The 17,500-nt window shown below is 43.7% G+C and overlaps 1 protein-coding gene across 6 annotated transcripts in view; it reads right to left on the bottom strand.

The window, feature by feature from the left end:
- Positions 1-17,500, bottom strand: part of LOC120539924 (protein unc-13 homolog C-like) — a 471,266-nt gene that overhangs the window by 331,941 nt on the left and 121,825 nt on the right. For all 6 annotated transcript variants that reach the window (XM_039770276.1, XM_039770280.1, XM_039770279.1 and 3 more), the window contains 3 exons: positions 10,950-11,169; positions 10,323-10,550; positions 2,603-2,744 (listed from right to left, as the gene is read on the bottom strand). In XM_039770276.1, coding sequence (XP_039626210.1) covers positions 2,603-2,744; positions 10,323-10,550; positions 10,950-11,169 — 590 coding nt within the window. The remainder of the gene's footprint in view (positions 1-2,602; positions 2,745-10,322; positions 10,551-10,949; positions 11,170-17,500) is intronic.

Consider the following 17,500-nt stretch of genomic DNA (forward strand, 5'->3'; position numbering starts at 1 on the left):
TGTCAGGACTGGGAGGCTTTTCTTTACGCTGTCATCTTATCTCTCCATTATCTCTAACAGCCTCATCCTTGAGAAGAGAGAGATAAACTAGAGCTTAACTGGGCCTGGCAGGCATACCGAGGGAAAGGTGGGCAATGACTTTTAAACTTTTAGAGCTCCCATCACTGGCAACTCCATCAACAGAGCAGAATTAATTCTACGCCGAAAGGTAGAGGTAAGGCAAGATAAAAAAGGGAATTTATTATGGAAGAATGCATAAGTAATTTGACAAACGAGAGGAGTCTGTCATAAGATGTCCGATTTTTAAATAAATAATAAGGTCCAGGAGTGTGCAGGCTCTGAATAGGTGTGGGTGGGCGCGTACTGGCACCGGTCCGAGGTGGATTGGTCGTGCTTGGCAAAATTGTGCATTCACATGTAAATATGAGCGGGTCAGTCAGGGGCCTCATTCACATCTCGGAGTAGGTGGAGGGCAACAATGGCACCCACTCTGGCGATATGAGAAGAAAGGGGGGTCGGAAAAAACAAATGAGACCAGATGAAAGAAAAGAAAGTGGAAGAATGAAAGAATGAGGGTTTAGGAAGGAGAGAGAGAGAGAGAGAGAGGCAGGATGGCAAGGAGCCCAAGTCATTAGTGGTTTGGAATATACCAGGGGGAGGCCTGCACTCCAGTATGGGACTGGAGAAGGGGGCACACTCCTTAGAGCCACGAAGAGGCCCCTCATTGTGCAGCATCTCTCTATTGATGCTGACGGCCTGACTGAGGGAGACGTGAGTGGGCTTCAGCAAGGGAGTCCTAAAGATACCAGGACTGGTGGTAGAACCCCGAACCCATTCAGCAGATGACTGAGTTGGAAAATTTGTTGTGTGACTAAAATGTCTGCATTAACCCCTCACCCCAGCAATCACGATGCCTGATTTGTTGTTGGATTTGTCGTTTTAAACTGCAGAGGTGATGGGGGAAGACAAGGAAAAAAAAAAAAATGGGCCTTTGTCCCAAACATTATGGAGGCCACTGTGCCCTCATCCAGAACATCATTCAAAACACACAACGGGCCTTACATTGTCATTTTTAATTCATCAAAGCAAAAAAAACAAGCCAACGTGCAGAAGCTGTGCACGCCAAAGTAAGTAAGCCTCACGACTCAGCAGCCATCGCTCCGCTTGTCCCTGTGGCCGAGAGGCAGTCGCTGTATCCGGCGAAATAACTGAGAGTGTGACGGGGTCTCACGTTGCAGCCCTAGTGCTCTAATTGCTCTGCTTTTCCGCTTCATGAGATTATGGTAAACATTTCTGTGCCCATACATTATGCATATTCATATACTCACTGCAGCACGTATTCTTTGTAATCAAAGTAAGAAATTCAATGATTCAATTACGTTTCCAGGTTAATGATAACAAAACATATGGGGCAAGTAAACAGGGCAGATTTACAAAAAATAACTGCAGACTTTCATTGTGGATCACAGCTGCTGCAGCTGGAAATCACCTCAGGCATTCAAAGCCGCCGAGTGGGCCGGCGTGGGCCGTTCCTGCTCTCTAAAAGTGAACTAAACGTACACATTACCGCACATCTTTCTAAAATATTATTTTTCTCCTTTTATTTTTGTGCTCCACCCGTTGCACTGCTCCCAATCAAACCTCATGGTGCCAAGCAAAGAGTGGCGCATGGCATTCATCAAGTGCAGCCCAGTGGGTAAAACTTCTCTACGGCGCGCCGGTGGAGGTCCTGCTGCAGCTCCATCTGACACTTTAAATTTGCATAAATCTGCAAGGGTAACTCAGCTTGTTTTTGTTAAGAACAAAGAAGCTCCCACCCGTGCACGGGCTCACTGTCTCTGTCACTTTATATTACATCTGCATTTTTCTGTTGTTGTGGGGGACCCAGTAGGTAATGAGATTTGCAAGCAGGAGAGGCTGCCACAGGACCAGAGGGCCCTGAGAACAAGCTGTGGCATCGGCAAATGGGTCTGCCAGTTCACCAGAGGGCAGAATGACTAACCTTGGGGGGGGGAGTGGGCGGGGGTGCTTGAAAGGGCATTAGCAACACACAGAGACATGGAAGGTCAAGAAAGAAATGCCAGCGGTTACAACACTTCTGAGGAATATAAGGGCACATAGTCTCATTATTGAACATGGGGGGCCAGTGTTGGTCCGCTATAGGAGGGCTCAGGGATGAAGGGACACCAGGAAGGACTAGAAAGAGCTGTGACCTGCTGTCTTTGAGGCAAACATGGGGTCACTGATACACTTAAGACTTACTAAGGAAGTAGCTATGGGAGGGGATATAAACCTGTCTGCTGGGTACTGAGTTGGGAGGAGAACTGGTGACGGACACTTGAGTATTGGGAATGAGACACAAGAACGTTTGAGGGTTGGGTCAAAAAGTGGACAAGCCGCTCCAAAAGCAGGTAGGACAAGACTGTGGAGGGACCCAGATTATGAAAATACTGGGTGTTTGCTGTGTTGCCTTCTCTGTTGTGTGGGACCCCCTAATATTATTTATTTATTGAAACTCTTGTATTACCACTTTAGCCTTCTTACTATTAAATGTACCCGAGATCAAACTTGAAATGCGGCACAACGATAAAACGCTACTTACAAGTGGAATTTTTCATCCCAAACTGGATTGAGGTTTCCAAAGATAGTCTTAGTTCTTTTTTTGGTTTTGCCGACTTGGACCGTCACATAAGGATCACTGGAGCCCGTCTTGTCCTTGGCTTGTAAGCCCTGGGCACATAGCACTAGAGACATGGAGACAAAGAAAGAGAGAGGCGATTCAGAATTTAATATAAGACAACCTGCAGGCAAAACGAGAAATGCAGTTCAATTTCAGGTTTTTGTTTTTAAACTATAGGGTGGCACAGTGTTCTTGCTCTGGCATGGCATGGGTGCACATTCACCCCATCTCAATGTGGGGTTTATTTTTTCTCTCCCACCCCAAAATCACATGGGTGAGGTTAACTGGGTACTTTAAATTGTCTTGATGTGGGTGAGTGTGAATGTGAGGGTCTTGCAATAGATTGGCATTGTATGCTGAATTGATTCCTGCCTTGTGCCTGATGTGCAAAGGCCAACCTAAAACTAAATTAAAAAGGGTCATAAAATCAATAAAGAAATGACGTGCAGAACCCACACAGTGGTCCTCTTTTAGGGCATCCCTATCACTGATAAAGGCGTACAGGTCAGGTCAGGTTAAGGAGCAGGCACTGGTACAGCACGTTGCCACACCCACCACATGAAAAAACAGTTTGGGATCCCAGTTGGCAAGCCCCAGGCAGATACGCAGTCCAGTCCCACCCCCTATGGAAATGAACCTCTATCTCCCACAGCCAGGTGTAACCACTCAGGTCTTCAACAACGAGGGTCCTACAGGCTAGTCACCCTAGAGGAATCACACCACATGGCTGTAGTGCCATAACTGATGGTGTTTTATATATATATATATATATATATATATATATATATATTATATATATATATATATATATATATCAGGGCTCCCCAACTCTGGTCCAACTCTGTGGCCACAGTTTTTCATTCTAGCCCTTTTCTTATTCAGTGACCTTTTTGTTGCTAATTAACTTCTTTTGAATTAATTTTAATTGACTTGCTCTTGAAGACTCAGACCCCTCAATTGTTTCTTATCCTTTAATTAGAAGCCAAGCAGTAATGAGATACAAAATGAACCCCAACATGTCCAGCAAACTGTCACTATCACACAATATCTGAAAATAAAGAAAGATGGAGGTCTCAGGAATGTTGATCTGCGCAGGTCACCGAAACATTTTCAAACATTTTCACAGAGCTCTTAGAACAGAGAAAATCAACAATTTCAGAAATGTATGTAACTATTGCACAATGAGAGCAGCAACAAGCCATGGAATTAAAGAACAAGTTTAAGTAACGACAAGACTCTGCGCCTGATTAAGCAACCAGTTGGAGTGAAACTGGTTGGAGTTTGATGCCCTGACTTAGTTGGTCATTTCATTTCTGTGTGCGTGCCATTTAAGGAAGGAAATGAAGCAATTCAGAGGAACGATGAAGAAATTCAGGGGAACAAATCTTAAAAAGCAAGTCAATTAAAATGAAAGCAAAAAGAGTTAATTAGCAGCAAAAACAGGTCACCGATTAAAAAAAGGGTTAGAATGAAAACCTGCAGACACTGCAGCCCACCAGAACCAGAATTGGGGACCCCTGAGATATATATACACACACACATACACACACAGAAATATATATATATATATATATATATATATATATATATACACACATATAGTTATGCATGTGTGCATGAGACACAGTTTAAAGATTTGGGTGAAGGTAAATCTCCACCGAGACAGAAGATGGCGCTGTGTAATAATGGACTCTCTTTTTCTCCCTCTGCAGAAAGGAAGATTGATAGTTTTCCATCGCTGATGTTGCTCTTCCGGGGTCCACCCACTTGGACCCTTCTCTTCCCCCCGAGAGCCGCCATCTTGTTCAGTCATCCTGAGAGGTCAAAAGTAGGAGGAAGACTTGTTTAGTGCTTTACACGTGTCTTTTTTTTTCTTCTATCTATTGTTCTTTCAGTTATCCAGGGTGTGCTGTATATAGTGCCTTTTAAACCATACTTTCCTTGTCTGATTATCCACAGGTTTTAATTATGTTCTACATTTCTAAAAAAAAGAACACATTCCCAGGAAGCAAGCGCCCCCTGCTGGAGACAAATGGTTGTTATCTGCAGCTCAGATAATGACACGGCAAAGTGGGCAGGTATTTAAATACATTTCTGCATTTCTGCACCCCCCAGTGATGGGAATGGTTATCCTGGCAACTGGAGCAAGCTGTGGTGCACTGAAGGCACACAAGACAGCTACCAAACCAATAAAATTCAAAAATATAACAGCATTAAATGTATAAGAACTGAAATATATGTGTTTAAAACAAAATTCCTGCACTCATTAAATGTTGGATTTTCAATTTGAGTTTATTTATGGTGACGCAGTGGTAGCACTGCTGCCTCACAGTAAGGAGACCACGATTCAAGTCCCAAGTTCTCCTTGGATGGAGTTTGTATGTTCTCCCTGAGTCTGCGTGGGTTTCATACAGTCCAAAGCTGACAATTTAGGTGACAATAAATGGGCCCTAGTGTGTGTGTGTGTGTGTGTGTGTGTTCACTCTAACATAGACTGGTGCCCTGGACTGCCTTGCACCCCATGCTATCTTTGATGGGCTCCTGGAGACCCCCACAACGCTGTTCAGGACTAAGTGTGTGAGAAAATGACTGACATTGAAATTATTTTTGTCATTGAGTTACAACTTGTGCAGCACTCTGAGCCTGCACTTAATGGGCACCACCATATAAAAATAAATGGAACGAAACTGAAATTAACAAGGAAGCAGGGGACATCTGAACGTGTTTAAATATATATTTAAAATTTTTTTTCCGTAGTGGACAATATCCAAAAGTAATTCTACATGCCGAGTGCGACAGCTCATCACAGTCACAGGAGAGGCAGGCAGCAGAAGCGACTTCCTCAGGGCCACATAGTGAGGCAGTGAAGGCCACCGAATGTGAATCTTTACAATCCAATGCCTCCAGCGCCAGATTAAACAGCCTGCACTGATTTAATTTCCACATGGGAGACATCGGACACATTCACAATTCCTCAGTTCATTTTCTTTACTTGAAGCTTTCAATGGTGCATAATATGAATGGGGATGGACTGCAAATGTGTGTGTAGAAAGACAGCCGTCCCACTCCCATACGTGCTGTGTAGTTATGTGGGGGAGTCAAGCTAAAATTAGGAAATGGGATTTATTAGAAAATGGACCAAACCTTAACAAAACTGATCATGTCAATCATTTCTCAGTGTAGTCTCCACCCTTCTCAATGCACTTGTGCCACCTGCCTGGCAGTGCCTGGATTTCAGCAGAATAAAAAAGTTTTGTATTTGTCTTGTCGTGCACCTGAGTTATTGTTGAACACTCCATGCCGAGGGGTATTCCAGTCACCAGTGCAAGTTACTGTGACTCACTGGAGACCAATGTAAAGCCTGCTATTCGATCCAAGCGGCAGGGACAGCTGTCTCAAGGAGTCCTTTGGCTGCCAGACACACACACTGATAAGAACAGCAAGGCTCGTCTGGAGAAACTGAAGTTTGAGGCATTGCCACATCCTCCTTATTCGCCAGATTTGGCACCGTGGTGTGATTTCCACCTTTTTGGACCACTAAAAAAACATCTGGGTGGTTGTTGGTTCAAGACAGATGACGACATGAAGAAAGCGAGGGGCTGCAAGGACGAGACAAAACCTTTTATTCTGCTGGAATCCGGACACTGCTAGGCAGGTGGTGCAAGTGCATTGAGAAGGGTGGAAACTACATTGAGAAATGAATGACATGATCAGGTTTGTTATTTCCAATAAATCTAACTTTAGCTTGACTCCCTGTTATGGTGTAAAAAATCTACAAATTATTCTCTATATTTGTATTATATTTTGCTCAACCCCAACAAGATGAATTCAGGTGCAGGACACTGGTATAGAGATTATAATAAAAAAGGCATATCCTCTCCCCTTACACCTCACTTTTATAACAGTTGTTGACAGCTTTGTGCTAAATTGGTTTTACAGCCTGGGAAAGGAAAACTGAGCCAATACCTCAGGATATCGATTACTTTATGGATGGACATCTGGGACCACAATTTGGTTTACAGCCTGGGAAAGAAGACATGCCAATGTTTTAGGCAACATCAAAAAAAACTTTATTATCTGGGAAAAGATAGATTAACGAGTTTGAGCAAAATTCATCCATCATATTGACAGCCAGCTAATCAGGTGCATGCAACAATCATGTGAAACCAATGCATGAAATTTTATAATAAATATGCCTCGTTTGAAAACAACATCAGAAGAGAAACAGTGACGATGGAAGAGTGACGTCAGAAAAGAAAACAAAGACACGTGTGACCAGTTTTCATCTGATCACCAGTTAATGGCATTTTCATGAATATCAATTGCTAAATCAAACGCCGCCCTGGGACATTCATCCTTGACATCACTGATTCCTTTTAGTAAGCTTTTTTAAGACTATTTATCCAATCCAGGCTTTACTATCTATCTGATTTTCTATTACTTATTATTGTTATTTAATAAATATTAACTTGTTTTCATCTTTCTATGATTTGTCTTAATGTCTACAGTGATTGAAGTAATAAGGTTGATTTCTTTGAGCACCTGGTGCAGCTGGAGATTTGCCATTACCTCTATTTTGTGAGGTTTAGTAAAGCTGAGGGTGAGAGCTCCACCCAAAAGTAGGGAACAGGATGTCAAGTAAGGCATTCTTGGCTGATAAATGGATTATAGTCAAGGATGCTGAGTCTTTGTATGTTTGAATATCTTCTTGGAGACCAAAATTAATATTTAAATCTGAGATATCTTTAGGAAGTCTCAGGAAGTGGTAAGAAAGTGACAAGTTGTGTTATTCATAAGGCACTTGTGTGGTTTAAAGTGCTAGTGATTAACCAGCTGTGTGTGTGTCATTAATGGGGCAATGTTGTGGTTTGGGTCAGTGTGTATGCGTATATCTATGTATGTGTGTATTATTATTGAGGGTGTAGGAGTAGACCAATCCAATAACAAACTTGACAAGTGTAAGGGGTAAACAGATGATAACACATTCCTCTCGTATAAACTGAATAAACGCAACTTCTCTTGAAGAAGAGTTTACAGCACCAGTTTAAGCAATGCCGACCCCAGCTCTCCATAATAGTTCATGCCCTTAAATCTGAACTGGATGACTGCACGGCAGGCCAGCCATTACAGGTGCTTGGGTTTTCAATGTTAAATTACGGGACAGCTCGTATGGCACAGCAGGATGCAAACGTCTGGAGGACTGCAAATCTGACTCCCTAACTGTTTGTTCATCATTATGGACCCAATCCAAAAAAAGTGCATGAAATTGGTGATTTACTGATATGCCACAATGGGGGTGGGATGTTGTGGGGGTCACCTTTAAGCAAAGAAAAGTAATTGATTACTAAAGAGGACCAGTTGATTCTCCCACCGAGCAAATGCCTTCCCAGGTCCTGTTTCCATGGAAACCATCTCCCCTGAATGAGAAGCCAAGCACCTGGCATTCAATATGAGTGCTGAAGGATGAGCAGCGGGGCAAACGTCATGTCACCTTCTAGCAGGAACGGGAGAGACGGCAACTTCCTCTTGTTTTTATATTGTGTAGTAAAGAAGCTATCGGATTTACACTTAATGAGGCACACAGCAGCCAACTGATCTTGGTGTGAAATCTTTACTGTATGCTTCATACTCCCGCAGCAGCCTAAAACCTGACCGGGCCATTTAGCTACAGAAATACACACGAGAGGCTCAGGAGACAACGTGATAGCGTGGCTCGACCGCTGAGCTGAGAATGTTATGCTGTACCATGGGGCACAATGGAGAGCATGCTGACCAAAATGTGATTCTTTATTATTATTATTATTAAGTTGATTGAGTTTTTAGCAGCAATCTTAACCTTATCTCCCGATACCCTGATCACCCGACTGTAAACGTGAAATTGGCTGTATACTGTGGGTACTTCAAAGTCCATGTGCTCTCCATAATAATATATTCTGATTATTATGACTTCTGCTGCTGCCAAAAACCACAGCACAGTCTTCCCCAGGTAGCCGACTCCTGCATATCTTTATCTGATGCTGTGAGGACAGTCTGAAGATGACCCAACACTGCCAAAAAGCAAGAAGAGGGCATGGTATTTATTGCTCCTGGACCTGAAGGGATGTGCTCAACTGCACACAGTGGGCATCTTCTCCAAACTGTGGGTGATAAGTGAGATACGAGAGTCAGCAGTCATGCCTTCTGGCATCCCGGAGTGGCAGTGCTTACCTTAGACGAGCCTGGAATTTGACCCTCGGACACGCATGTGTGACAATATACTGTATATTATACTTCTACTCTATATATATAAAATCCTAAACCCTCCCGGGGTTGCAGCAGGGCCTCAGACTCCCACAGGGCTCCAGAGGTGTTGGAGTTCGGTGCAGCCCTGTTGGGTTCTGTGGGCACTGCCACACCCGGAAGTGCTCTCAGAAGAAGGTCATGGAACACCTGGAGCACTATCTGGGTGCCACTACTCCAAGAGCCAGAGTCGGAATCCTGAGGTGGACAAAGCTTGTGTGGAGGAGTGGACATTGTGTTCTTGTGCTTGAACCGAGCTGTGCAGGTAGGGAAACAGGGTAGACCGTTTCCCATGAGGAAAACAATAAACGGTGTGTGCTGAACTTGTGTCCTGCGTCCGTCTGTGTTTGATTTGGTTTGGGGTGCCAAACTCCTGTCCTGGAGGGCCGCAGTGTCTGCAGGTTTTCATTCTAACCATCTTCTTAATTAGTAACAAGGTTAACTTCTTTTGTTTTAATTAACCTGACCTCGGCCCCTTATTTGTCTCTTTTTCCTTAATTAGCAGCCAAATTATAATGAGGCATGAAACAAGCCGCCACATTACCAGCTCACCTGTGCCCATCACACAATATCTGAAAATGAAAAAAGGTGAAGGCCTAAGGTTGATCATTCAGGTCACCAAAACATTTTTTCGGTGTTCTTAGAAAAAAAAAAAACAGAAAATCAATAGTTTTGGGAATGTCTGATGTGGCAGAATGAGAGCAGAAACAAGCCATGGAATTAAATAACAGCAAGAATCGGCTTCTTATTAAGGAACTGGTTGGAGTAAAATTGGCTGGAGCTTGACGTTCCAATTTAGTTGGCCATCTATCGGCTCATTTCACATCTCATTTCTGTTTGGCTGCCATTTAATGAAGGAAACAATCAATCCAGAGGACTGAATCCTTAAGAACAGGGCAATTCAAATGAAGGGAAAGGGAGTTAATTAGCAGTGAAAACTACTCGCTGATTAGGAAAAGGGTTAGAATGAAAGCCTGCAGCCACTGTGGCCTGGAGTTCGACACTCCTGGTTTGGGTGGTAGGAGCGCCCTCTGTATGCCACTCGTGTATATATAAGATTTATTTAAAACCTACACTGCATCACGGACCTTTTATCACAATATATGTTTGCAATATGACAGGAAACAACAATCCCAGAAGGAAAGCATCTGTGTATTTGAAGAGAACCTGAATTGAAGAGGGGCCTAAGGAAGTGAGCGAGGGTCTAAGGGGTGTGAGGCAGCATCATTTACCCACTGTCATCAAACTGTTTAATATTAAGCAAAAAAGGTAATCATTTTCTAAACAAATCCAAAAGTGAGTCATTTTAGATATTAAAAAAGGTATTAATTTTGTAAACAAACATAGAAAAGTGAGCACACACCTGTAATAGTTATTTTGGCAGACCACTTTGACGTGCCGTCCAACACACTCTGCTTGGCAGTTTTCATATGCTGTGCAAAGTCCTCCTTTGGTATCTGGAACATTTCCTGAATCAGCTCAAACACCTCAGGACGGTTCCTCTCTCTGATCTTCATACGCTCCTTCATTGCCATGATGATGTTTTGCGTTTTGTCTTCTGCTCCATGCTTAGAACTTTTCTCGGCGGCACCTAAACAAATCAAGGTAAGACAAGGATATTATAGAATGAGAATATCTTATTTTATTTTGAATAAAATTGGAAAAAAATTCTAAAATCCTATTTTTCGTTGTCATTCTGGGGTGCCTGAGTGTTGTTTGATGAGGGGAAAACATGAATTTAAATGATTTTAGCAAAAGGCTGCAACAAAACAAAATGTGTAAATTAGTGAAAAGGTCTGCATCTCCATCTCAGTCCCACCAAAAATCTTCTCTTATTCTTCAACACGGAGTCAGTTGAATTTAGTTCAGTTTGTTTTTTTGTCGAGTGGTCTCAGGAAGGGGTCAGAGTGCTTACCCATACCTACAGTTACAAAGAAACCAAACAAGACACCATAAAAAGAAAGCGTCCGCCTTGAAACGGGACACTTACGCTGCAGGCAGTCGGCGTTCAGAAGGTCCTGGCACTTTTCATGGCACTTGACGCCACATTCGGTGCAGCGCATCCCCTGCCGAGCGATGCCCCACAGCAGACCCTCGCATTCGTAGCAGTACGTGGGCGTGGTGGCCGTCCAGACTTCAAAGTTATGGGGTGTGGTGGAGGAGATGGGGTAAATTAAGGCCTGCAATGTTTTCTTGAAGACGTGCACCTTCTGAAAGGAAAAATCATTTAGGAATATGGTTAAAAAAAATACAGAATTAAACAACAGTTTACTGTAAATTAAATAAATTTCATCTCTTTTCATTAGTTGACCCCTCATCGTGCCTTCCTTATTTGAGTGCTTGTCATTATTTTGAGATGGTGCATCTTCCATGTTCATGAGAGCGGGCAGACTCACTCGAGCCGGCGTTTATGAAGCTTGCTTGTTTGAATTGTCTCCATGCACGCCAGAGGTTTCACAGTTTCTCCCTCTTGAGAGGCATTTGTGTTATTTTGAGACTGCAAAGTTATTCCTTAAACTGTAAAAGGCAGTTTGGCAAATTTTGGGCCTAGCTTGGGCCAAAGCCTACAGTTAGGGAGTAACTGGGTTGGGATGAACATCTTCTGGGTGGGCCAGTGAGGGTCCCAGCTTGCTTTTTCTGACAATTTTAGAGGCTTTGAATCCATTCTGTCATGGTGATGACTCCCGGCTATAACAAAATTCCCTTAGGTAGGTTTCCAGCATCTTGCTGAGCAGACAATGTAACAAATTCAGTCTGTTCTGTAGTAAAACGGCCATGGAGCGTATGAGACACAATCAATAACCCTGATAAAACTGTGAAGGCTAACATTATGAACTGTGTTCTGTGCCCCATATGTGCCTGGAAATAACTTTGACAAGAAGAGATTGAATTGAATTTCAAATGGAATGTAGAAAAAACATATTTACATTGTCACACAATCACCATCCAAGCTCTTTCCCAAATATGTAATACCACCCCGTGCCAAGAGGAGCGCTGCCACCGATGGTCTTGTCATTTTCTTCCTCTCCACAGTCCCGAGGAACCACCAGGTGAGGGCAACTGACCCCGCCCCTTCCGGTCCCGGGCTTCAAGAGGATGACCGTCCAGCAGGAGGTATCATTATTGTGGAGACGACCTGACCGAAAGAGCTCTGAGGTAGATGACCCATCAGCGGCTCCAAATTAATCAGGAGCCACTCCACTATGTGGCGACTGCCTTTTGTTGTTTTTCTCACACCATTCAGCATTGTTTTTTTTTTTTTGTTGGACACTGTCAGGAAATGAGGAAGGCCATGTTGGAATCCCAAAATATTCCTGCTTTTCTGACCTTCCTTCACTCGGGCAACCACTATATGTATACAGTATGTGACAATATACAAAATATACATGTGACACAATATTTAAGATGTCGAGAGCTAATTCTGAAGAGAAATCTCAGGTCAGGTCAGGTTGGGGAGCATGCACTGCAACTACCACATGACAAAAAAAGCTTGGGATCCTGGTTGGCAATCCCCCAGGAAGATGTGCGGTCCATTCCCATCTTCCGGAAATGGCCCTCTATCTACCGCAGCCGCATGGGCGTCCCCTTGGACTGGTCCACCCACTCAGGTCCTCAACAATGAGAATCCAGCAAGCTGGATCACCCTCAGGTAATCGCGCCACATGGCCGTAGTGCCATAACTGACGCTTCCTCACAGTGCAGGTAATATGTCTCATTTGGGACTCTGTGAGTAATACAAAATCAAACCACCGGTACCCAAGGATTCTCTGAAGAGACACAGTACTGAAGGAGTCCAGTCTTCATCTCAGATCACTGGATAGCGTCCATGTCTTGTAACCATATAGCATGAGACAACCAATCTCATGTGGATAGATTTAAATCTGAATCAATGGCATTTGACATTATACACTCTGCCCCGAGGTCAAAGCAGAATGAGTGCACTTCATCTCCAAGGATGGTTGCCTCTGAGAAATGTTTCATAAATGGAGTTTTTAAATGTGGAGTATGTTCTTGATCCTCATGCTCCACTTGGACAAAGCCAAAATCACGGTCAGGGTCACGATCTTTGACTTTTCCAGTGCCAGAAAAGCACCATTATGTCTCATCGATTTGGGAAACAGCTCGAGGCCTTGCTTTGCATTTTGATACCCCTACAACATCCTGGATCCTTTTGGTGCAGGGACAACAACCTGCAACTCAACATCAGTAAGACAAAATAACTGATAGGAGAGCCTCTGAGAGTAGTCACCATTCAGTGGAGAACGTGGAAGTGGTGAAGGGCTACAAGTACCTGGGGATCACATTAACAGCAGACTGGATGGGTTTGACATGACAGCAGCGCTGGACAAGAAGGACTAGAGCAGACTGGACTTGCTAAGGAGACTCAGGTCTTTGGATGTGTGCAGCAAGCTGCTGGAAATGTTCTACCAGTCCATATTAGACATTTTGGCACTCTACACTCTGCAGTCTTCTGGGAAAGCAACCTGAGCTCAAAAGAAGCACAAGGCCTGAAGAAACTTATAAAAAAAGTCTGCTCCATCACAGGACGAACCCTGGACACATTGGAAGCTGTTGTGGAGAAGAGGGTGGTGGTAAAATTGAATACCATCATGAAACATCTTTTCCATTCCCCTCGAAGAGGTGCTCCCTTGGGACACTTTCAGCCACAAGCTCATCCCAACATGGTGTGCTAAGAAGGGTCTCTGAGGGTCTTTCCTGCCCACTGCTATCAGGTCTTTAAGATCATTTTGAAATATCTGTTGTGAACGGTACCCGGGCACAGACAGGCGGACATGTTGTTTTGTCACCACCACACGTTTATTCACAAATTATTTACAATTATTGGTCACCAAGACCCCAGTCCATCGGTCACAAAGACCTAGTCACGTGCACAAAACCCCAAATACCCAATGTCCTGGCCACAATGCCTTTCTTCGGGCCGCCTCCACTCTTCACAGCTTCATCCTACCTCCACCCGACTCCAGCCCTGAATGACGGGAGACGGCCCCTTTTATGAAGGACCCGGATGAGCCCCAGGTGTTCCCGGCATCTTCTGGCCACGCCCAGCGGGCGGAAGTGTCGGCTGTCCTCCCGGCTGCTCCCCGGCACCGCCTCAGTCTTCCCCAGCACTTCCTGGTGTGGCAGGAGTGCTGGGGAAACAAATCCCCAAGGCATTGGGGCGCCTCCTGGCGGTGACCACGGGCCCCTACAGGGAAGAGCTTCCAAGCCCTTGACCCGTGGCTCCCAAAACAACCCGGAAGGCGCACCCCACGTGATCAGGCGGGCTCTGACCCTCTTCCGGTCCCTCCTGGCGTCCCGGCCGGGTCATAGCCCCTGGCATCCCTGACATCTGTACAGTATTGATTGATTGATTGCTTGATTTTCTGTTACAGTCAATAATGCAGCTCCTTATTATTTACTGTATAAGCCATTCTAAGAAATGGACAGTTCACTGGACTCTTGACATATATTCACTAAAAGTCATCAGTTCAGTCAGGATAATGACAAACCTGCCACACCACCCGCCCCTTAACTTACTAACATTTCTGAGCTTACTTTACAATAAAATCTGACAGACACATCCCAAACAATAATATAATCTTAATGTCAAAGGCTATCCAACGTGCCAGCTGCTTGGTAAACAGACAATACTGCCAGGAGAAACAATCGGCGCTGCGTGTAACGAATGTTGGAGCGACCTATTTACTCTGCAGGCAGGTCTAGAAGTCAACACTGGCCCGCATAAGGCTTAATGTGGATATGTCACTCAGCCATTAACATGCTTAACATATGGCGCTGCTCACTGGAACACAACAATATGAATTCCTTACAGGGATGGCACGCTTAGTACTTAATGCGGTGAATATTACATTGACATCTGGTTGGCTCAAAAAAATCCTGCAAATAATGGCAGTACAATAACACTGCAATTCTTCATATAGACATAGCATCAGACCAGCAGCTGTCTCTGTATCCGTGTGCTTAGTGAGTTACGCAAAAAATAATAATTATTAATTAATTAATGTGACTCACAGTAAATGAAAAGACAGAAAGGGAAAGACTGACTTCTATGACCGTCACCATCTACATTCTGTATTTCTTTATATATCACCGCAACTGTGGCACAAGAATTCTAATGTGCTCTCGCGTTGCATATGACAATAAAAATCTCTAATCTGTGTAATCTATAAGTGAAACTCGCACCTTTAAGACATTAGAAACAGTCCACTAGGCCATTCAGCCAGATAGACAGATATGTATATAGATATATATATAGTACTATCAAAGACTGGTAATAAAATAATTAAAAAAAGATTTGCTGTTTTTCTCTACATGTTTGTCAAATTCTTTTCACTGGCATTCCCTCTCTTGAGTGTGCACCCATATAGCCTGCTTCTCAGACTTTGCTATATTATTTTTGAGGTGCCTTTCTTGCCTCCTGTCTAGTTTTATACTCAACATGCGCCTTTACTCCTCCTCGTGCATCTCACACTCACAGTTTCTCTGTGGCCGTGTCACCAAAGCCAAACTAACCAATCACACTGCAGCATAAATGACCAATCAGCTTGCTCTGAGAAACCAGACACACAGACCTCAGTGTGCTATTATATAGTAATAATAAAATAATAATAATACATTTTATTTATGTAGTGCCCTGCTCATGCTAGTAGAAGACAGACAGACAGACAGACAGACAGACAGACAGACAGACAGACAGACAGACAGACAGACAGATAGATAGATAGATAGATAGATAGATAGATAGATAGATAGATAGATAGATAGATAGATAGATAGATAGATAGATAGATAGATAGGACATGAATTACTGTATATATATATAAGTATAGTTTGTATATGGGGAGGAATAGGACAATTGTCTTTAGAAATGAAAGTGAAATATATGCTTACAGAAAGTGTGGCATAGTGGCTAGGCTATTAGGTTACTTAATGTATCTTTATTAATCTTTAATAAACTATTACTCTACCTGTCATTGCATTTATAACAGCATTCCTATCTATTTATCTATCCATTATAAAGTGCCATTCATATCTATGTATTATATAGTGTCCTTCATATCCATCTATCAGTCCATCCATTATATAGTGCCTATCTATCTATCTATCTATCTATCTATCTATCTATCTATCTATCTATCTATCTGTTATGCAGTGCCTTTCACATCAAGTCTATTTATTGTATAGTGTCTTTCATATCCTTAATAATAATAATAATTCTTTGCATTCATATAGTGCTTTTCTCACTATTCAAAGCGCTCAGCAAATGCAGCTTAAGGGCCTTGCTCAAGGGCCCAACAGAGCATAGTCCCTTTTGGCATTTACTGGATTTGAACTGGCAACCTTCCGATTACCAGTGCAGATCCCTAGCCTCAGAGCCACCACACTAATCCTTCTACCTATCATATAGTGTCTTTCATCCATCCATCTATTATATAGTGCTATTCATATCCTATCTATCTGGGACTTCCGATTGACCTAGAAGTACTTCCTTTGGGTTATGCCCTGGCACCGGAAGTTCTCCCAGGTCCAAGATAAACAGAACCGCCCTGCCACATCTGAGTGAGTCAGAGTCGTGTGGAAGGAGGACAAAGCTCAACTGGAGGTGTGGAGGAGAGGAAAGAAAAAAGAAAGAGGAGATATTGTGTATTTTGGAAACCCACTCAACTCTATTCGTTGATAAATCATTTATTTGAATCCAGGACTTGTGTCTGTGTGGTAGTGTCGGAGGGTTGGGAGGCTGTGGAGCCCCTTGCTAGTCACACTATCTATCTAACTATCTTGGGCCACTCATATTTATTCATTACACACTGCCATTCATATCTATTGTGGCAGATGACATGGGACCTTGCCCCACCAGGAAGCCTGGAGAAGCAAAGGTCCGGGAGAGGGGCAATTCCTTCCCCAGGACGCAAGAGGGCAGCCCTCCCGGATTGCATGGGGGCCTCGGAGCATGGAAGCTGAACCCTGTGGGGGACCGTGGCCACCACCTGGGGATGCCTGGGTGGTTCCGGAGTCATGGACTGCAGCACTTCCGCTGCAGCAGGAAGTGCTACCTGAGCAGAAACCAGATACACCCGGAGTGCTTCTGAGTACCCATGCAGCACTTCCACAACATCAGTAAGTGCTGCACGAAGGTCATCTCGGAGCACATCTGGGCGCGTTATAAAACGGGCCGCCTCACTCCATTCGAAGAGTCGGAGTCGGGAGGCAGAGGGCAAAGCTTGTGGGAGAGGAATGGAGGCGGCAGAAGAGACGATAACAGGAAAAGTAAAAGAATAAAGAAGAAAAAGGGACTGTAAACTGTTTATGGTGCATTGTGCAGTGTGAACTGTAAAATAAACGCGTGCGCTTCGATCAGCGTGCCTTCGTTGTCTGTCTGTGTCGGGTTAAGCGCTGGTATAGTGCCGTCTATTGTTGCACTATCTATCCATCCATCTACATTATCTTTTCATCTTTCAATCATATGATATGTCTGTTGGTCAGTCACCTTCTGAATTCTGGGTAATTACATGCAGGCGC

The sequence above is a fragment of the Polypterus senegalus genome, chromosome 12 (genome assembly GCF_016835505.1).
Source record: "Polypterus senegalus isolate Bchr_013 chromosome 12, ASM1683550v1, whole genome shotgun sequence".
In the NCBI taxonomy this organism is placed as follows: domain Eukaryota; kingdom Metazoa; phylum Chordata; class Cladistia; order Polypteriformes; family Polypteridae; genus Polypterus; species Polypterus senegalus.